The sequence below is a fragment of the Notechis scutatus genome, chromosome 8 (assembly GCF_049901735.1).
Source record: "Notechis scutatus isolate UNSWTSFEM ecotype Mainland chromosome 8, rNotScu1.2, whole genome shotgun sequence".
Taxonomy (NCBI): Eukaryota; Metazoa; Chordata; class Lepidosauria; order Squamata; family Elapidae; genus Notechis; species Notechis scutatus.
The window spans coordinates 18,873,991-18,896,623 of record NC_142016.1 but is presented as its reverse complement, the minus strand read 5'-3'; the positions used below and the strand labels follow the sequence as shown (position 1 = coordinate 18,896,623).

General features: G+C 42.0%; 1 protein-coding gene across 4 annotated transcripts in view; it reads left to right on the top strand.

The window, feature by feature from the left end:
• The first annotated feature begins 535 nt into the window (after window positions 1–535).
• The window catches only part of GRAMD1A (GRAM domain containing 1A), a 44,483-nt gene continuing 22,385 nt past the window's right edge, over window positions 536–22,633 (top strand). The window contains exons 1-9 of one of the 4 annotated variants that reach the window (XM_087970916.1): window positions 536–556; window positions 7,358–7,442; window positions 11,185–11,288; window positions 11,371–11,466; window positions 14,572–14,652; window positions 16,926–17,041; window positions 17,428–17,581; window positions 21,560–21,749; window positions 22,226–22,369. In XM_087970916.1, coding sequence (XP_087827042.1) covers window positions 539–556; window positions 7,358–7,442; window positions 11,185–11,288; window positions 11,371–11,466; window positions 14,572–14,652; window positions 16,926–17,041; window positions 17,428–17,581; window positions 21,560–21,749; window positions 22,226–22,369 — 988 coding nt within the window. In that variant the 5' untranslated portion in view covers window positions 536–538. Of the gene's footprint in view, window positions 557–5,150; window positions 5,538–7,357; window positions 7,443–11,184; window positions 11,289–11,370; window positions 11,467–14,571; window positions 14,653–16,925; window positions 17,042–17,427; window positions 17,624–21,559; window positions 21,750–22,225; window positions 22,370–22,633 lie in introns of those variants that run through there. The other 3 variants (XM_087970914.1, XM_087970917.1, XM_087970915.1) reach the window with 3 other exon arrangements.

Below are 22,633 nucleotides of genomic sequence, written 5' to 3'. Positions count from 1 at the left end.
TTCTCATCCAAGAAGCTTCTTCAGCTCTGACTGGATGGTGGAGAACGGGAGGATTTATAGTCCTTGAAGACAGCTGGTCATTTGCATCCTTAGAGGGTCGTTGAAGCACTTGGAGGTTTATCAGGGTCCTCAGGGTCATCTGAGTAGTGCTCCTGGTTTCTGTAGTCTGCAATTTTTTCCTCTGGAAATCCATTCCTACTCCTACACCATTTGAAGGGTGTTCATCCCAAATTGTATAACTCAAAGAAAGCTAAAAGGTATATAGCTAAAAGGTGACCCTGAAACAGAGTTAAACTTCCAAGTGCTTCAACAATTCAAGGATGCAAATGTCCAACTGTCTGCAAGGAATATTCCCCACCATCCAGTCAGAGCTGAAGAAGCTTCTTGGATGAGAAGTGAAACGTCTTCAAAGGAAAAAAAACAAGAAAGTCCAGGTGCCTCCTGGAAAAGCAACTTTGGGACAACCATGGATGACTGAGAATCTCTACAGACTTTTAATTCTAACTTTTCTTTTTCTTTTCTATTTTTTTTCCAGAAAATGCAGAGCTGGTACAGTGTAAGTAGATGATGACGGTGATTTTTTTTAATCCTGCCATTTTTATGTATAACTCAAAGCAGTCTATACGTAATACTCCTTCCTCTTCCCATTTTCCCCACAACAACCCTGTGAGGTGGGCTTTGCTGAATGTGATGGTGTGGCCCAAAATCACTCAGCTTCACGTTTATCGTCTCCTAGTTTCTATATAGTTTCTATATACCTTCAGCACTTCATCAAGTTGGCTGTTTAATATTGTTTTTCTGTCAGAGGGTTAAGTATAAAAGCTGTTAGAAGCATAAAATATTTCCTTACAAGCAGAAGGATGAGAATTCACTGAAAAGATATATTGCTTTGCAATATCCCCAAAGCCATGTGAGTTTTTAACTTAAAGTTCTTTCTGAGGGGGCCCTATAGATAACTGTGACCATATGGCCTTTATTATAAAGGGCAGTCGTTTATTTCAGGAAGCTGACCTTTAGATTTCTTTAATTTAATTATTCATTTTCTCGGTTTTGCTCTTGATTATTTTTTGGATAAAGCAAAATTATGAACCTTTCTAAAAATCCTTATGAACTCTTTCAGATTGGCCTCACTTTCAGGTTTGACCTTTAATTTTTTTCCTAAGAAAATATAGTTGCTTTATCTGTAGATTTTAATAGAATTCATTTTACTTGAATCACTGGATATATTTTCTTTGCATGTTTACCCAGAAACTGAATTCGTTGCTGCTTATCACACAACAGTTGTCTGAAAGAAATACAACTCTGCATTTCAAGGGACATTTTCTTCCCTTTGCAAGATAAAACAGAAAAAAAGGGAATTTATTTCCTTACTAGATTCCCACTAAGATTTAGTGGAAATCCTAGGTGAATTGTTTGGCAACACCGCCAATTCCCCAACTTTAACTTCAGTACTTTTGACATTTGCTGAAACCCAAAGTGCAAAAGGAGATTTAGAAATTCTTCTTTTGCTGTTGGCAGTGATGACTATATAAAGTTATCTTTGTGTTCAGTTTAGAACGGAAACAGACCATATTTAATTGCATTTGGGATTGGAAGACTAGCTTTGAAGAACTGTTGCTGTGTGCTACTGAAAGGCTGCCCTGCCATTTGTAGCTTGGGTTTGTTTGTGAAGTCAGTACTTAGGTATTTATTTTGGAAATTCATCCTGGCATCTGATCAAAGGATCCCCAAAGGCAACTTTCAGATTATTTATTTTAAATGACAAGAAAGTGTTGCCTGATAGAGTTTTGTTTTGTGGAAAACGAAAACAGTCAAAGAACATTTAAATAAACCAATTGTCAGGATTCTAGCAGTTACCCCCATTTAAATCATGATTCTCGAGCCAAACTTCCAAAACTTAAAAAGGATTTATTGGGAATTAACATGCTGGCACTGCCTGGGTGTAGCCAACTCTGAGACACATAATTCATCATCACCCTTGACCCTGGTTTTCCCTCCAACCCCTGGGTGTATCATAATTCATATTCTCCAATGGGACACATCCATAGTCAAGATTCATCAATCATGCTTTCCAGTTCGAATTTTGCGGGGGCAGAAACTTTGGTCACCTAGTTACTATCTTTGAAAACATTTATGGAATGCACTTTCGGTTTGCAAGTGGCTGCACTGCTTCCCCCTCCCTTTCTGTTGGCAACTCCAAAAAGACCATAGAAATATTTTATGAGTTGACACCAATCTGATTGAGTTGAAGGGGAGAAGAAGAGATTGGCTTTGTCTGTCTAGTGACTGTTTGCAGTCACGATGGTGACAAGACAGCAATTTTGTGAATGATCGTTGCACTGACAAATCTTCGTAGGTCTGTAAAACCAAGGAACACTGAAAAAAGATTATAGGTAGTCCTCGACTTACAGCAGTTCATTTAGTGACTGTTCAAAGTTACAACGGTGTTGGAAATAGTGACTTATGACCTTTTTTTCACACTTAGGACTGTTGTAGCATCCCCAAAATGAAACAAACAAAATGTTAAAGTTACGATGTTTATGTAGTTTACTTACCAAGCACGTCTAAATTATATTAAAGTATTCAAAATATCTTTACAATCCCCAAGGCATGTCAGTACCCCTTAACGTTTGGAATTTGAAAGTTGAAAAATTTGATGGTTGTAGTGTCTTGGGAGTCATGTGATCCCCTTTTGTGATCTTCTGACGAGCAAAGTCAACGGGGAAGCCAGATTCACTTAACAACTGCATGACTAATTTAACAACTGCAGTGATTCATTTAACAACGGTGGCAGGAAAGGTCGTGAATTGGGGCAAAACTCACTTTACAAAGGCTTCGCTCAGCAATGGAAATTTGGGGCTCAATTATGATTGTAAGCCGAGGACTACTAATATAAGCACAGTTGTGGTTTCATTTACTGATGGCTTTGCTTAAGGACTTGCTTGCCAGTCCCAATCGTGGTCACTAAGGACTCCTTGTACATATAAAATAGCCATTGGATTTTCTGGATTAGCTTGTTCACTTAATGACCTTTTGATTCACTTCACAATTGCTGTTACTCACCTTATGGCCATTGTAAACATGGTTGTAAAATCAAGACCAGGCGTGTGGTGCCTCAACTTAAAACTGCAATAACTGATGACTAGAATTACAAGCTTGTTGTGACTGCACTTTGAGAACTGTCTGTAATATTTATGTCGGCTGGTTATATCTTCTTTATAGCCTCCTTTTCAAGCAGTGTAAGAAAACACATATGACTTTCTCCCTGTTGCTTGTGTTATCTGTATAACAAATGTATGAGAAGGGCACAGTGGGAGAGGATCAGGGGGTGGGCTGGTACCGGTTCGCACCGGTTTGCGTGAACCGGATGTTAATTTTACATCTGGTTCGCCGAACTGGTAGTTGCAACAGCTGGTTGGCCGTGCCCACCCCATCCCGCCCTTCCCAGGAGTCTCCACATGGCCTATTTTGGATCCCAGGTAAATGCAGGGCCTGCACAAAGGCTCGTGGAGGGTGAAAAATGGGCCTCCCGGAAGGCCGGAAATGGGCCTGTTTCTGGCCTTCAGAGAGCCTCTGGAGCCTGGGGAGGGCAAAAAACGGGCTTCCTCCACACAGCCTCCGGAGCCCGGGGAGGCCATTTTGCACCCCACCTGGAGGCTCGAGGAAAGCCTCAGGAGCCTGGGGAGGGTGAAAATACCTCCTCCACCGCCATGGTGCAGGAGGCTGACAAGGCCATGCCCACCATGGTGACGTCCACCCAGCAACGAGAGAGAGAGGGAGAGAGAGAGAGAGTTGAATTGGTTTTCCAGCACATTGCAGAAGGTTGGGTTGGATTGGATAATCCTTGTGGTCCCTGCCGACTTCAAAATTCTATGATTCTATTTTTTATTTTTATTTTTTGCGATCCTGGTTTGGTTCTTCACAATACAGTACTCTACTTGGCTTTAGATGTCCTAGGAACGTTCTTGAATGGCAGGTGAAAAATGCAGATTATAGAATAGAATAACAGAGTTGAAAGGGACCTTAGAGGTCTTCTAGCCCAACCCCTGGCACAGGCAGGAAACCCTACAACACTTCAGACAAATGGTTGTCCTGTCTCTTCTTAAAAACTTCCAGTGATGGAGCATTTAGAACTGTTGGACACAAGTTGTTCCACTGATTAATTGTTCTAACTGTCAGGAAATTTCTCCTTAGTTCTAAGCTGCTTCTCTCCTTGATTGGCTTCCACCCATTGCTTCTTGTCCTGCCTTCAGGTGCTTTGGAGAATAGCTTGGCTCCCTCTTCTTTGTGGCAGCCCCTGAGCTATTGGAAGACTGCTATCATGTCACCCCTGATCCTTCTTTTCATCAAATTAGACATACCTAATTCCAGCAACTCTTCTTTATATGGCATATAAACAGGCAGAAGAGTAAACAAATCATTGCTGGTTTGATTTGGAGCAGAGTTCAATCCTCACATCTGTTTCTGGGACTACAGTTTATAGGCATCTAATTCCACACCGGCTGTGTTCACATGGCATGCCAAGTTTTAGTAGTTTAGCATTTGTGGCACAGCCGGCTGCCCCCTCAATTTATGGCTCAGTGCATTGAACAGAGGCGGTGGTTTCATTCAGGAATCCAGTTAAGTTGTGTGAATGCAGCCATTGGCATTCCAGGCATGTTCAGGACTCCTTTCCCATACATCCCCAGTTAATGGCAGCCTCCCTTCCATTCCCCTGGATTTTTTTTTATTTTTTTTTGAAAGACAGGGCTCTCGGTCAAGATTATAGATTATGTTTTCTGCTGTTTTCTTTGGCTGGGCAAAACTTCCGTCTGTGGGCAGGAAATGGTTAAGTGCAGCCTGACACCCATCTCCCCACCCACCCCCTTTGTTTCCTGTAAGTAACACCCAGGCGCCCTCAGCCAATGGCCGGGCAGTGTAACTGGAGCTCTCCTTGGAGGAGGGGGGGGGGCTCCAGTTGTGCCTTTCAGGGCTGCACGGAAAAAAAACACTTTCCAGCCCCCCCCTTCTCTTTTCTGATGATCGCCAGTTTCTGCCCCGTTTTCTTTCCCACCCCTCTCTGCCAACAGGATTCCCTGCCTCTGCAAAAAAAAAAAAACAAAAACCCGAATCTTCTTCTACCTGCAAAGGTATCTTCAAAGGTTCTTTCGGGAGCCAAATTTTCTACCCCGGTGTTTTCTTTTTCCAAACTTTTAACCCTTCTTTGGATTCTTGTCCTTTGGACTTTGCACACTCTGTTGGCCTGTCCCACCTTTTGTTTTTTTCCCTCCCACCCTTAAAACCCTTTCCTGGGCTGAGCCTGCAGCCATCCTGTTCCCTACCTTTCTTGTGCAACTGGCACTCAGACTTTTCCCATAGTTGGCTCATCCATCCTTCCCTTCCCCTCCCCGCCAGCTGCAACAGCTCCCTCCTCTTTGTCCAAAACTATCAGGATGTGCTCTGCAACCCTTTGCCTTCTGGATCATGGCTGGTCTTGCTCGTTATGACAAAACTAGGTTTGACTCACGGGCTGCTGGTGGCTGTTTCATCCAGATAAAGTAAGAGATACAGATCCTTCCTTCCTTCCTTCCTTCCTTCCTTCCTTCCTTCCTTCCTTCCTTCCTTCCTTCCTTCCTTCCTTCCTTCCTTCCTTCCTTCCTTCCTTCCTTCCTTCCTTCCCTCCCTCCCTCCCTTTCTTCCTTCCTTCCTTCCTTCATTCCTTCCTCTCTCTCCACCGCTCTCCTTCATAAATCTTCTGGTGTTCCTCCTTCACTTTCCCATCAATTCTACAAATGGGTAATATGTAGTTTTCCTGCCTTAGAATGGGGCTCCATGGTATATGATTACAGGGCTGATAATTGGGGAGGCATGGAGAATCTGTCTGTCCTCTTCTTTTTAGGTGCACTTTTATATGCTTGGGGAAAGGAGGGAGGGAAGAAATAGTTTTATTTGGTTACAAATGAAAAACACTCTATGCAAATAGAACCGGAAATGGTGCAGTGCAGAGGTGAAAGTGTTGAATGGTGACCAGGGAGATCCAGGTCCTAGCCCATCCCTCAGCCCTGGATGACTTTGGGCTAACCAAGAACCAGTGTGGGAGAGTGGTGAGGATGCTGGGTGAGGAGTGAGAAGATCCAGATTCAAATCCAGGTTCTTGAGCCATGGAAGCTCCTGGTGGGACTTGGGGTGAGCCCCCCTGCCTCAACCCAAGAGCCACCGAGGAGTAATAGAGAAGGTGCTGGACTAGGAATGGAGAGAAACATATTCTAGTTCTCAGCCACAGAATCTCCCTGGAGAACTTTGGGACAGTCTCTCCTTGTCAACCCTATCTTCATTACTGGTTTGTTGTGGGGGGAAAAAAATAGCAGAATGCTATGTATGCACCTTTATGCTTCTAAACGCAAGATATAAATCTATCAAGTAATAAGGGATTAAGGCAGCTACCCAGTTCACAATTCACGCCCTTGATTTTGTTCAGTACCTTTTTTTCTCTCTCTCCTTGAGATAATCAGCCCCTGTTCCACTTAGCAACAGATAATCAGCTGTTGAGTTCACACCACCATATAAAAAGACCCAACTAAAGAGATAACATTAGCACAAGGGTTTTGTTTCGGTTTTGTAGTTTAGCCTATGTTATGAATTCGACCTGCTTGGCTCATTTCAGGTTCAGCATAGTGTATCCAGAAAGTGGGTTAGTTTAGTAACCAGAGTGTTGTGTGAATCTAGAAAAAATAATACAGTGCAAGAAAGCTATTTTCAGATTTCCATTAGCAAGCGCTGTGGGCAGTCTTTTCTTTTATTATACAATTTTTTACTATTCTATAATATAAAATACAAAAAGAATACAAAAGTAAATAGTAGGGAAATTTGAGAAGAAAAAGGGAGATGGATAGTAGCAAGAGGAAAAAGAAGAAAAAGGCATTGACTCCTTTGGTACAGTAGAATAAGGCATTAACATCTAACCTCAACTTTTTTACTTTTACATAATAGTATAAATTAGCCATTTTTATAACAACAAATCTAATCTGTAAAACCCAAAACCAAAGTTTCAGGAAGGGCAAGGTTAATGTCTTTTTAAAAAATATTAACAGACACAATCTCATTCTTTTGCAACTCTTGATCTTCTTGGTGAAAACATTGCTGTCAGACTTGGCTAGCAAATTTCTTTCCTAGAACCTACTTCCTTATAAAGTGGTAGAAATGACTACAAATCTTCTCTGCATTGGGCGTTTTGTGCAGAAAGGATCTAGCCCAGCAGATGTGACTTGTGTCGTTCGTTGCCAAAATCATCTGGAGTGTGAGCCAGGCTGGAAAGGCTGGTTGAGCTGAAGGTAAGAAGACCAAATCATCCTAAAGGCCTCTGTTTATGCATTGGCAGATGCTGAGTCCCACCTACAAGCAACGCAACGAAGACTTCCGCAGGATCTTCAAAGGGCTGCCTGAAGCTGAGCGTCTTCTTGTAGGTGAGGCCACTGGAGGAGATGGGGGGTTGGGAATGTTGTGCTTGGATCTAAATAACAGAGTGGGTGATTGCTGGAAATGCAGACAAAAACATGGGTGCCTTCTATCATACATGGTGGTTATGCCCGGAAGCGAAAAAATATTGGAAGAAAATACAAAAGTGGTTACAAGGAATTAACTGGAAGTCAAATAGATTTTGCTCCGGAATTATTTCTTCTAGGGATAATTAAAAGGAAATACAATAGAAGGATAAAGTATTTGGTGTAACGTGTATTGACAGCAGCAAGGATTGCCTATGCACAGTGTTGGAAGAAAGATTGCATACCATCCGAAGACTTAGTAATAAAAAAAAAATTGAGTGCACAGAAATGGCTAAATTGACTATAGAACTGAAAGGAAAAGAAAATTCTGAATAGTATGCAATATGGCAGAAATGGTACGATTGAATAGACAATAGAAATAAGAAAAGAAAGTGTATACAATAGATGCAGAAGGTATAGGAATAGAATGTATAGATTGTATAGGACAGGAAATGTAACTATAAAAATGTCATAGTACTGTTTAGTATGTGATTGAGATATGTAAAAAAGAAAAATCCAATAAAACATTTTTTTAAAAAAGAGTGGGTGAACTGGGCAAATAGAACCACTTATTTATTAGAGACTTTATAATAGTCAGAATAGGCTATGGCAGTGATCCCCAACCTTTTTTACGCCGCGGCCCGGTACCGGCATCAGCTGGGCGCTGCCATCTTTTTGATGAAAAAGTGCTTCCGGTGACCTCACCGGAAGCACTTTTCATCAAAGATGGCGGCGCAGCGCTTCGTGAGCTTTTCCGGGTAGAAATGGCTTTCTACCCGGAAAAGCTCAGCTCATCTTTTGATGCGTGCCGTGAGCTCACGCTCACTGGCGCTGCATCTTTTTGATGAAAAGTGCTTCCGGTGAGCTTTCTACCGGAAAAGCTCACCGAGCGCTGGCGCCGCCATCTTTTTGATGAAAATGTGCTTCCGGTGAGCTTTCTACCGGAAAAGCTCACCGGAAGCACTTTTTCATCAAAAAGATGGCGGCGCCCAGCAAGCCAGCGGCCCGGTAGGACTTGTTTCGCGGACCGGTATCGGCCCGCGGACCGGTGGTTGGGGACCCCTGGGCTATGGTATTGTGTGTGACTTCAATGGAAGACTAAGTTGGACTTTGAAGAAGCAGGGGAGAAAGAGATGGACACTTTGGGGTTGGAGACTCCAACTTTGGACTTGGATAAGATTCCTGAGAATACCACAGATAGCCAAGAACACAAATGGACCTTCGAACAAAGCAAATCCAATGTTCTTACTTGAAATGATCAGGCTTAAATTATTCTACTTTGGACACATTGTGTGAAGACCTGGAGAAGACTCTAATGCTTGGAAAGAGGACAGTTATTAGCAAGGTGTAAGGACTCAGTTCGAGTAGCGATGGCTGCATCCTTGGAAGACCTGAAAGACCTGGTTAGGAGGAGATCATCCAGGAGAAAATCTACCTCTGCGGTCGCTAAGAGTTAACACCAACTTGAAGACACAATTGGTCATCACTCATCAGTGACTGCATAAAGATGGTGGAAGAAATCATTGGGAGAACAATCGAGAACAACTTCAGAATGTGTGAGAAATAATGAAACTGCAAGGGTGGGGGGGGGAGTGTTTTTCCTCTTCTTTCTTTCAGTTTGGGGGCTAGATATCAGCAGCAAGTCCTGTGGGTAATTTTCAACCCTGGAATGCTTGCCACTTCAGAGGTTTATGATAGTCTTCAAATAACATTCCAGAGGGTAGAACTAAAAGCAAAGGGTGGGAGGAATTATGAGGGGGAGAACTGGAGTTATCATTTTTAGACATGTTTTGCATGCCTCGTTTTTTTTTTTTTTTTTTTTAAAAAAGCACTGGTAGTTTGTAATCGTTGTTGTCACAGCCATGTTCAAACCCACCCCCACCCCCCCTTTCTCTCTCTCTCTCTCTTTTGGATTGCTGCCTATCTCTGGCTCTCAGTTACAAAGTCCACCGCTGCAGTTCCAAAAAACATAGTTGGTTTTAGCTTTGCGTAGGATAGTGTTTTGGTGGCATAGTATGCTGTGTGTTGGTTTAGTTTGTAGTTCAGAGGGTGGGACATAAAAATTGGTCTCAGCTAGATTAAGGTGTGAGCATAGCCAATGTATAAGTAGGCCTCAACTTGTAAGCAGTCGCTTAGCAACCATTCAGACATATGACAGAAAGATACTTAATGATCTAGATCTGAAGCTCCAATGGCTATTCCCCACCCTAACCCCCCGGGTCACATAAGCATTTTGGCCAAAAACAGTTCACATTTACGACCAATTGCAAGGTCTTGCCATCATGTGACTACAATTTACAATGTTTCCCCACATTGTCCACGGTGGACAATGGGTTCACTTAAGAATTGCACCAATTGCTTAGCGACTGCCCTATCCTCTTTATGACCATGCAAAAGATGTCGTAAAAATTGGGCATAGTCGTGCTATGATCCTCTTAATGACTGGGCAGGACGTACAACCCTAATTTTGGGCTCAGCTGCGGTCATAAATTGAGGATTACCTGTATCTGAAATAAAAGTATCGGGACTTAGACGAGTATCTAATTTATCTATGTTTAATTTTTAAATACTCTGTAGTGTGATTGTGATGTGGTGTTTGGGGCACTGTGCTGGAGTACCTTTCAAATTACATTGTATTTGTAGAATGCAATGACAATAAAGGTATTCTATTCTATTCTATTCTATTCTATTCTATTCTATTCTATTCTATTCTATTCTATTCTATTCCATTCCATTCCATTCCATTCCATTCCATTCCATTCTATTCTATATTATATTCTATTCTATCTCTAGGCATCCAGCCCCCAGGCTGCAAGGATAACCTCCCATTTTATCTTGTAGTTTCTGTTGTTTTTTTTTTCACGTGAAAAAATGATGAAAAACTAATTAAGGTATATAACTTCTTACTGAATTTGAAAATGGAAAATGAACAAATAAAAGACACAATGGTACAATGGAAATTTTTTAGCTATAATATAGAACTAGAGAAATGGCAAAACTTATGGGAAAGGAATTACAGATTAACAATGTTGATTTCTTATAAAGAAAACCTATATAAAATGTTTCATAGGTGGCATCTACCACCTGCTAGATTAGCTAAAATGTTTAAAAATATGTCCAGCAAATGTTGGAAATGTAATAAAAAATAGGCACATTTCATCATATGTGGTGGATGTGTGTCAAAGCAAAATAATTTTGGACAAAGATAAATGTGATTAGAAAAGATGATAGGGAAATGTATAGATTATAAACCTGAATTGTTTTTATTAGGTATAATATCAGAAAAACTTGAAAAGTATGTATTTAATGGCTTAATAGCAGCGAGGATTATTTTCACACAATACTGGAAAAATGAAGATACACCACGAGATGAAGAAATAGTTAAGAAGATACTAGATTGTGCAGAAATGGATAGATTGACACTGAAAATTAAGCAGAAAGAAGACGTAGAATATTATCAAACACGGAATTTATTTTACCAGTGGTGGAAAAAATGGGTGGAGATTGTAATTTGTATTGTTAAGCAAATTGAATACCCAGACAACATGATGTTTATAAAGCACTAAGAAATATATTTAATAGAAAATCAATTTTTAAAAAAACCTTATAGTTGCTATGTCCTCCTTTCCATGCCCCCCGCCCCTCATATCTCCTCTCTCCTTAGATTACTCCTGTGCATTGCAGCGTGACATCCTCCTTCAAGGACGGCTTTATCTATCGGAGAATTGGATCTGTTTCTACAGCAACATCTTTCGATGGGAGACCACGGTAAATGCTCCATCCAGGACTCTTGGTTGCTTTTAGCTCTTCCTCTCCTGGCCACTGACCTCTGTGTCATCTTCCATGATAGATCTCCATCCAGCTCAAGGAGGTGATATGCATCAAGAAGGAAAAAACCGCCAAGCTGATTCCCAATGCAATTCAGATTTGCACAGAGAATGACAAGGTGAGATCGTTGCGTATCCCCTAAAAATCCAATCCTAGGGATAGATAATTATCCTTTCCAAGATGCTGCATTTTATAATCTGACAGCAAAGGGCCCCAGTCTTTGTGTTGCAAAACTGGGCTTTATTTGTAATCTGTTCTTACTGATTACGACAAATGGTTGCAGAAACTGGGAATGGCTACGCTAGTGAAAAGGACAGGGGAGACATGATAGCAGTCTTCCAATCTTTGAGGGGCTGCCACAGAGAGGAAGGGGTCAAGCTGTTTTCCAAAACACCTGAAGGCCAGACAAGGAATAATGGATGGAAACTGAACAAGGAGAGATTCAACTTGGAAATGAGGAGAAATTTTCTGACAGTGAGAACAATCAACCCATGCTTGCCTTCAGAAGTTGTGGGAGCTTCATCAATGGAAGCTTTCAAGAAGAGACTGGACTGCCATCTGTCAGAAATGGTATAGGGTGTCCTAGTTGGGTGGGGGGGGGTTGAACTAGATGACCTACAAGGTCCCTTCCAACTCTGTTAATCTGATTTGGTTTGCACGTTATCTATAGGCATCTCTACCATTGAAGCAATTGGAAGCTGCTGCACAAATCTGCTCGCCTTTTTTGTGGAAAAAAAAACCCTTGCCAAAGTGGAATAAAAATAAATTAAAATAGTAATATGCAGAATAAAATTAAAATAAACTTTAAAAGTGAAATAAAAAAGAGTAGAATAGAATAAAAGCAGAAAATAACTTAGACATGAAAGGCTTATAGTTGGACTGAATGCCTGGAGTTACCTATGTGTGAATTGGCAGTCATATAAATGTCTTCAATAAATAAAAATAAATGAGTAGTGATTCCCCCCTCCTCCTTATTTTTTGAGCTGTGGACCTTATTTAGCTTTTTTTTTCCCCTCAGGGAGGAAATGATGTTAAACAGGTGAGGATACTTCACACATGAGAACAGACAGGGGCAAGATTTTCCACGGTGGGGTTCAATTTCATTTAAACCTGTATTACTTCTATTCTCGCATTAGTTTAATTATGTGTATGTTTCCTGACTCAAACTGCGAGAATTTGCTTCCTGTATTGTGATCAGAGGTGGTTCAGGAGGACTGTGAATCTCAGAACTGGATGGCTGCCAGATGCCCCAGCTAATTTTACAAGATGGCTTCTCCCTGGGGTTTTGGTAGAAATCTGCAATTACGGATTTGGCTGAAATTTGCAATATCCAGGGTTGAATCTGGATCTTCAGTTGGGCATTGAGTTGTGAAGATTTCCCGTCCTTGTTCTAGACCAGGGTTTCTCAACCTTGGCAATTTGAAGATGCAGGGACTTCATCTCCCAGAATTCCCCAGAATGGCCATTCTGAAGCTGCACATGAATGCTCAGTGCCACTGGGAAAAAATATGGTGTCTGTGGCCTGACCAAAGAATATCGGCCTTTCTCTGTCCCAGCTTCCTTTTCTCTTTTCCCCACTTTTCAAAGTGCAGGCGGCACATAATGGACAGTGTAAATATTTGAATAGATTTTCCCATCAATCTAGGTTATCTTTCTTCTAGGAAGTGGGGCAATCCTGGGCAAGAGGAGAGGCTAACTCACTGATAACTCACTGTTGTTGACTTGTTCCTCTTCTTCTCTCCCCCTTTCTCTGTATATAGATATTCTCAGTCATCCAGGTCATGGTTGCCCCAAAGATGCTTTTTCAAAAGGCAACTGGACTTTTCTTTTTCCTTGAAGAAGGTATTTCGCTTCTCATCCAAGAAGCTTCTTCAGAACTGAAGAAACGAAACTCCTTCTTCAAGGAAAAAAACAACAAAGAGAACTCCAGTTGCCTTTTGAAGAAGCACCTTTGGTTTCTTCCTGTCCTAGATTTCCTAAGATCTTCTTGCTGAGCCAGGGCGAGGCCTTTATCTCAGAGGCATCTCGTCCTGACTTATGGCCCTAACCAACAGGGCAACGTCCTTGAAAAGAGAAAGCACATCAGGTACAAAGAACTTCAAAGAAAGATGGGTGTGTCTGTAGAAAATCATTTTCATGTGAAGCCATCCTTCCTTTGCACAGTTTAATGACCTGTGACTGCACACTTCAGAGAAAACAATGCACAGTCTTCACAAGCGCCCTGCAAATTATGCACATCCAGGAAGTCTTGAGATTACAATCTTCCACCAACAATTGTGGTTTAGACAGCCAGGGGGAGGGCTTGTAATCTTTTAAGATTGCTCAGATCCCTCTGATGTTTTCTTGAGGTTTGCAGTTTGAAACAGCAGTGCCCATTTCACAGAAACCTTTCATTATTTCTGCCTGAGATCAGTGTACTCTTTCAGTATGTTATTCACGCAAGCATGCATTGCACAATCTGAGGCAGGAAGCAATTTTCTGTGAATCGAGAATAGGGTGATCCCGTAGAACAGTATGTCTCAACCTGGGCATCTTCTAAGACATGTGGACTTCAAATGACAGAATTCCCCATTTCATAAAGTTGACAAGGCTGAGGAACACTGCTGAACAATTATTTCCCAGCAACCATGTGGCAATAAGATGACTTCTGCTGAGGGATGCTGGGAGTTGTAGTTCTGTCATGTCTGGAAGAGTAACCCTGGTCTACATAGTTAAAAGGTTATCTTCCCATTGTTGACATCCACCCACCTGTGTGAACAGCAGGAGCAAGAACATAGATTATCTCCCGGAGATCATTTGTGAAGAGGAAATGTCGTTGCAGCTCTGTAATCAAATGTGCATGTTCACATGAATAAATTCCAGTTCCTTTGTCACTCTGTCTACCTACCTATTTACCTACCTATTAATTAAATCGATCAATCAGATTCTCTGAAGTTTACAATAAATAAAACCATAAAAGAAAAGCCATCCTATTGAAAGTTCAAAGGTAAAATATTAAAGCACATCAAAAGAACTTAGTAAATCAATAAATCAAGTATGGGTGTCCCATTGATCATCCTAAGGCCTGCAAAATAGTTATGTTTTCAGTAATTTTCTGAAAGCAAGTTTCTTTTGTGCCTGGGACACTGCACAGCCTAAATGCAACATAGAAGCTATGAAAGTTCCACACAGTCAAACTTATTTTGGGGGGACCATTCTTAACACTGTTCTTTGTGGTTCCTAGCATTTCTTCACATCCTTTGGTGCCCGTGACCGATGCTTCATGCTAATCTTTCGCCTTTGGCAGAACGCACTTCTGGATAAGGTAGGAACAAACTAGGGGAGAACCTACCTAGGATTTTTTTTTGAGAGTGGTAGATTATATTTGATCTATGGAGATTCTCAGTCATCCAGGTCACAGTTGTTCCAAATGTACTTTTTCAAGAGATAACTGGACTTTCTTTTTTTATTTTTTATTTTCTTGAAGATGTTTCACTTCTCATCCAAGAAGCTTCTTCAGTTCTGACTGGATGGTGACCACTCAGAACTGAAGAAGCTTCTTGGATGAGAAGCAAAACGTCTTCAAGGAAAACCAAAGAGAGTCAGTCCCCTTGCCTCTTGAAAAAGCACCTTTGGGACACGTTTCAAGGTTTTTCACTGTGACTCCTATACAGTATACTGATTTGTTTACCTTTGATCAGGGGTGAGATTCTACCGGTTCTGTCCAGCTCTGTAGAACCGGTAGCTCTGAAGAGCAAAAGACATAGAACTGGTTCTATGTCTGCTGATGTTTTGGCCCACCCGCCCGCCTGGGCTCTTACCCGACCTTTATTTCCTGCAAGGCACCACTGCGGTTGAAAAAGCAGGAAAAAAGTGCTTTTTCAAACGCTGCTTCTCTGCACGCAGCGCTGCTCAGCTGTCCAGGCAGCAAGCTGATGACGATTTACAGGCACAGCCGCAGCTTGCAGGGAAGCACATCGTAAATCACCGAACCTCGTAAATCACCTAACCAGTAGTTAACCCTGTCGGATCTACCCCTGCCTTTGATGCACCCATAGAAACAGGTACACCCAGAAATGAGATTCAAACATGATGCTTAGCCAAGGGGGGGTAAACTTTCTGACCCTTTAGATATGGTCAAAATACGATTTCCAGCTTTCCTAGAAGGTGTGGCCAATGGTGAAGGATGCTAGGAGTTGTAACTTGGGGTTCCACAGGTCACCTGTTCCAAACCATCATTTTCTTTCTTGGTTCTGGCTCAATGCCAACCAGATCGAGAAACTTACACCATAGGAAGACTGGAATTAAACTTTTTTGAGATAGGCTATAGCCGTGATGGCGAACCTATGGCACGCATGCCACAAATGGCATGCAGAGCCGTTTGTGCTGGCACGTGAACCGCAGGCAAACTTACCTCACTGCAACATGCGCACGCTTCACAGCTGATTTTTCTGCTTGTTTCAGGCCTTTTTGGCCTCCCAGAGGCTTGGGAAAAGCCTCTGCAAGGCTTTTCAGGTCGAATAGGCCCGTTTCGTCACTACTTGTAATACTGGAAGTGACGAAACGGGCATATTATTCGTCCTGAAAAGCCTTGCTTTTTCCAAGCCTCTGGGAGGCTGAAAAAGGTCTCAAACCAGCCAAAAAATTAGCTGTGAGGTGCAGTGCAGGTAAGGGGATGGCAGGGGGGGTAGGATTGAGCGGGCATGCGCAGAGGGTGTAGGGGTGTGTGCATTGCATTCTGGGTGCTGGCCTGCAAGTACATATGTGCTAATGTGTGCACAATTTTTGGCACAGGAGCCCAAAAAGTTTAGCCACCACTGGGCTATAGTAACCGAAACCAGTTTTTAAAAAGCATTTTCCTTTCACTCCTACCCTGGGGAATTAAGGAAAACCAGTGTCTTTCCAATACAAGTAGTCCTCAACTTACCTCTGTTCATTTAGTGACCATTCAAAGTTACAATGGCACTGAAAAAAGTGACTGATGGCCGTTTTTCATGCTTATGACCGTTGCAGCATCCCCATGGTCAAAATTCAGGCGCTTGGCCACTGACTCATAGTTATGACGGTTGCATTGTCCTGGGGTCATGTGATCCCCCTTTGTGACCTTCTGACAGGCAAAGTCAATGGGAAAACCAGATTCACTTAACAACCATGTTATTAGTTTAACAACCGCAGTGATTCAGCTGTGGCGAGAAAGGTGGTAAAATGGGGGCAGAATTCACTTAACAAGTGTTTGACTTAGCAACAGAAATGTTGGGCTCAATTGTGGTCATAAATCGAGGACCACCCATACTTTCCCCACCTTCCAAGATTGAATACATGCTTCCTCTTCTACACTTCCTGTTGCCCTAATAGCTTCTAGGTTCCTTCTCCAAAGTCATCTCCATGACTCCCTGCACTTAATTCGTTGCACGAATGCAGCCATTATGGTCTCAAAAAACCATAGTTTGTGCCATTGAACCCAATCGATTGCAGCTTGCTCAGCAATCCACAGTTGGAAACAAATGTTGACTTATTGTCATGAGCCCTTCAATAGCTGTGCTATGTATCTGCTTCTTTGTTTCCTCTCTTAATGCCGTGTTCTTCCATTGCCATCAGACTTTGCCCCCACGAGAACTCTGGCACATTGTCCATCAATGCTACGGTTCTGAACTTGGCTTGACCAGTGAAGATGATGACTATGTTTCTCCCATTGATGACCTCAATGGCTTGGGGTGAGTATCTACTCTGGACAGGACAGTTTTCTTCTGGGTCAGGGAATGTAGCCTGCAGCCATACCTCTTAGTTGTCTCTTTGCCATCTGCAGGAGATAGTGAGCAGCCTTTCTCAAGGTTGTGTTCTGACCAAGGCTTCCTGAGACAGTAACAATCACACACTGTTCCGAAAAACCATCTCTGTGTCGGACGCAGACCCCTCATCCGAGCCCTCCCCAGACTCCAGGACTGGCCCATGCTCCTCCCCACTGTCTGACTGCTGCCAGCTCCACAGGCCGCCCGGCGGACCACAACAAGTTGATCCTTCCATAAATTAGTCTTGTTGGTCCAGAAGATTCCTTTAAAATCTCCCTCTCTTTTATCTGTCTTTCCCTGAATCACAACAGAAGCCAGAAAGAAATTGGAGATGATATTGACCTGACAGAGCTGACCTCCCGCTGCAGCACTGACCTCAAGCTGGACACCAGTCCCTTGCTGGACAAAAGGGACACCAGTCATTGCATCAGCTCACTGGCCAGTAGCAGCGATGGAACCACATCGGTGAGGACAGGGGATTCAGAAGACAGCTGGAATGTTATGAAGGTCCATTCCTAGGTTTTGTCCCCCCATTAAAACTACTTGCCCTACAATAATGCATGATGAGCGGATTGCAAACTTTTCCATTCTCCTCTTGAACATTACCTGCTCTGCATAATTTCCCCTCCTGAGAAATCTCATTTGTTTTGTGCATTTTAATGCATTTATTTTACCACCTACAGTTATTTGTAGGTGGAAAGAGGAAAAACAAAATCACGCCACCAAATTTCAGCAGTGTAATCTTGGAGAGTTTTTGGAAGGTTGCATGATGTTTATATAGGTTACCTGTCTTCAAAATCTTGCCCTCTTGGGGTTAAAATAAAGGATCTAAAAGACAATATTCACGGGAAAAATGTATGTAGCAGAATTGGATCACTGAAGTAAGAATCAAATACACTAAAATCAGTTCAGAGATGAGGATTGGAGAGAAGGATAGACACAAAGTCATTTGAGGAAGAAGAAACTGTTTAAGATCGTTTAGTAGAGGGGTCGTTGGGCTCTCTGAGCTTGGTTGCTTTCTTGTAGATGTTTTATTACCCAAACTATTATGATGTTAGTGTGTAACATCATCAGTGGTAGGTTTTTTGTTTGTTTGGGAATGTTGTAAGCTTGAGAATGGAAGACTGAGAATAGATAACACTCTTTAAATATCTGGAAGTCTGCCACATAGGTCTTACTCTCCATAGTTCCCAAGAACAGGACATGAAAAATGAAGGCTCTGAGTTACAGCAAGCCAGATTCCAACTGAATGTTAAATATATATATATATATAGAACAGTTAGCTGGAAATAAACTTCCTGTCCTTGGATGTAATTCAAAAGGCAGCTAGACTGATTTATCAGGGATGTTGTAACATGGATTTCCACTGTGGTGCCAATGCCCAGCAGCCGCTTCCAACTAGAAGAACCTATGGAACATCTTAAACAGAGCCCAAATTAACCTCCACCAGGCTTGTGAAGGGCTTTGTCTTTGAAATACAGGAAGGTATCGTAAATTCTGACTATCGATCAATATTCCCCAGAGATATGATGTATCTCTAAAAAAAAGTCTGTCTTTTCTAGTTCCACCTAGAAGTGCTATAAATTAATTCTGGAACATTTAGTATTAGTTAACAGTCTAACTAACAGTCTTCAGTGCAGTCAAATGAATGCCTTTGAACTATTAAGAGACCCGGGTGAAAATACTACAATTGTCTCAATGCGCCATACTATTTTTTATACCTTTGCTTTTATAAGTATACTAGCTCGATACCCGTGGTTTGCTACGAAACTATGTGGTCGGGCTTAGTTTTTGGGGAGGAAAATAAGGAAAATAAAATTCTGCCTACCAGCATCCATTGGTATTCATCTGGCTAGCGCCCTGTCAGTGTGTGAGAGAATTGAGGGCTGTTTGGAAACTGATGTAGTATTTGCTGTGTGAGCAAGAAGGAGACAGCAAGGAGCCTGGGCGTGGCTTAGCTCAACTATTCTGTACTAAAGCTGCTTGCTGCTGTGAAACTGAAACTCCTCTCCTCTGCTTGTGTTTTGCATTTGAAACAGATTTCTTTTCAGGTGAGGAAGGGGAATAGAACTCCTTAGCATCAGAACATGTTAATAATAATATATGAAATACTAATGCTCTGATGGTCATTTGGAAAAATCCTTTCTTAGTGAGCACCTAGAAGCCAAGGGGAACATGCGTGCCAAATTTCTTAGGCTTTATGGTTCTGGAGATTTTGTGATGATGCGTGAGTGGTATTTTGCTTTCATATATATATAGATAGATATGCTCCATACACCTGTCAATAACCTGAATGTTGCAAACAACAGCATAAAACTATTTAAAAATAATATGAAAGACTGAACCTTGTAAAGCCATCCAACTGTCAACTTTAAGTAAAGACAACACAAAGGACATGAAGGAAAATGGGAAGCTCTCCCATTGATTAAATAATTTTTGAGTAGAAAGTAATTATGTTTGATTTGATGCCTCCTAATAAAAGCCTTTTTTCTCCGGCTGCCCAAACAGTTGAAATTTTCAGTTCAGCGTTGACTACCAAGAATATTTTTAGATATGTAGTCTAATAATACTCGCTTTTTTAAGCAGCTAAAGAAAATAATAGAAAAACCCAACATACTCTGTGGTTGTTTCTCACAGATTTGGGAACTGTCCAAGGATATTTCAGAATACTTAAAAATGAAGCCAATCTATTGAAATACATCTAGCTAAAATGGTGTTATGATTCTAATTCAACTGCAACCTACAAAGGAGAGAGATTTTAGCTCTGGAAATTATTTATAGCCCAATACATGTCTACTTAGAAATGAGTCCCATTGAATATTGTAAAAGGACTTTTTTGGTGTCACTGTAATTTCAAACAGTCATTAAACAAATGGTTGCAAGTCAAGGACTACCTGTATTACCTTCTGCTGCATGCTCGGCGACAAGAACATATCAAATAGCAATAGCAATAGCCCTTAGACTTATATATCACTTCACAGTGCTTTACAGCTCTCTCTAAGCAGTTTACCGAGTCAGCATCTTGCCCCCCAAAATCTGGGTTCTCATTTTACCCACCTCGGAAGGATGGAAGGTTGAGTTAATCTTGAGCCAGTGAGACTCGAACTACTGAACTGCTGGCAGCTGGCAGTCAGCAGAAGTAGCCTGCAGTACTACTGTCAACTCATAAAATATTTCTATGGTCTTTTTAGAGTTGCCAACAGAAAGGGAGGGGGGAAAGGGGTTTGAAAGAGCAGTGTGGCAGCTTGGAAATTGAAAGTGCATTCCATAAATAGTTTTTCAGAGATGGTAACTAGGTGACTGAAGTTTTGTGCTGTGCAAATATCTAACTGGAGAGCATGATTGATGACTCTTGGCTATGGATGTGTCTCATTAGAAAATATGAATTATGTTACACCCAGGGGGTGGGGAAAACCAGGGTAAAGGGTGACAATGAATTATCTGTCACAGAGTTGGCTACACCCAGGCAGTGCCAGACATATTAATTCCCAATAAATCCTTTTGAAGTTTTGGAAGTTTTGGCTCGAGACTCATGATTTAATTGGGGTAACTGCCAGAATCCTGACAACTGCCTTCTTACCACTGGGTGCCATCAGGGCTCAAAATAGCAAATATTTTGGCTGATACCTCATTGGCTGTCCAGATGCTGAATGTCGAATAGAATAGAATAGAATAGAATTCTTTATTGGCCAAGTGTGATTGGACACACAAGGAATTTGTCTTGGTGCAAATGCTCTCATTGTACATAAAAGAAAAGGTACATTCATCAAGAGTTGAGAATCATCAGGTACAACACTTAATGATAGTCATAGGGTACAATAAGCAATCAAAACATACTAGGAAACAGTCCATATAAATCGTAAGGATACAAGCGACAACGTTACAGTCATACAGTCACAAGTGGGAGGGGTTGGGTGTTAAGGAGTGATGAGAAGATTAGTAGTAATAGTAGTGCAGACTTTGTAAATGGTTGAACAGTGTTGAGGGAATTACTTGTTTAGCAGAATGATGGCATTTGGGGAAAAACCGTCCTTGTGTTCTGTTGTGCAGTGCTCTATAGCGTCGTTTTGAGGGTAGGAGTTGAAACAGTTTATGTCTGGGATGTGAGGGGTCTGTAAATATTTTCACAGCCCTCTTTTTGACTCATGCAGTATACAGGTCCTCAATGGAAGGCAGGTTGGTAGTAATAGTTTTTTCTGCAGTCCTAATTACTCTCTGAAGTCTGTGTCTGTCCTGTTGTGTTGCAGAACCAAACCTGGCAGTTCTGGAGGTGCAGATGACAGACTCAGTCCTTCCTCTGTAGAACTGGATCAGCAGCTCCTTGGGCAGTTTGAGCTTTCTGAGTTGGCGCAGAAAGAACATTCTTTCATAACCAAATGTGTATTTCAAATGGAGCCAAAACTCACCTGGGTTGAATCTAATGCCGACATGCTTCCCTTGTAGCTGGCTGAGGATGCAGAGGACAACACTGACAGCCAAATGGATGCTTCATCCAGCCACACAGTGACCTCAGCCACAGACCCCCTTCTGGATGACTTGCTGCAAGGGTCTGCTGGGTCCCCCCTGGAGGGGGACCCCAGTGAAGAGCTCCCCACCGACATGAGCAATTCCTCCTCATCCACGCAAGATGAAGGTGAGGGCAACCTCCATCCTGCCTGAATTCTCCTATCAGCATTCCAAGTAACAACCTCCAAATTAAAAGACTCCCAAGATTGTCATCTCCTCAAAAGATCCATTTTATTAGAGATGTCATGTTGGCACATCTGAGGAAAACCCGAATCTGAGATTTCCAGGTTTTTCTTAGCCCAAAAGAGAATCCAAAATCCCTTCACCCAATAGTTCATCACATGGTCCAATTGTTTCTTCGTTCCAACTGGAGTCTATCCCCAGTCATCCACTCCAGGTGCAGGGTAAGATGTCCTTGACTTGCTGAGAAAGGAATGTTGTTGTGGCTAATTTTCTACCGCTCCTTGAAGTCCCCCTCCCAAATTCCCAGGCACTGAATGTGGCAGCCCAGAAGCCTCAAAGAAAAATGGCTTCCAAGCTGACATCTCCCAGTTTTTAGATTAGGAGATCTAATCCGACCATCTCTCGTTCTTCCTTCTCCAGCTGAGGTGGAAGCCTTCTTCACAGACTTACCAGGGCGGCTCCTGATCAATGCCGTGTATCACGTTGGAGCTGAGAGGCTGCAGCAAATGCTCTTCAGCGACTCCCAGTTCATGCACAGCTTTTTCGACCAACGCAAATTCACAGGTAAGGAGAAACTGGTTCAAATCACATCCTCGGTCAATATTCGGGAGCGAACTTCAGGCAAGAGTTTACATTGCAAAAACAAAGGACACTGCTGTTTTCTGTCTTGTTTGATGGATTAACCTTAGACTTCCATAACCTGGTTTCCAGCTGGTGTATTGGATAAATATTTGGGAGGCTGTTGCATAAACTTCCCTGATTGCTAGAGACACGACCTTCCTTCTTGGCAGATCGTAGTAAAAAGCCTAATCAAATAGTCTGTTGGAA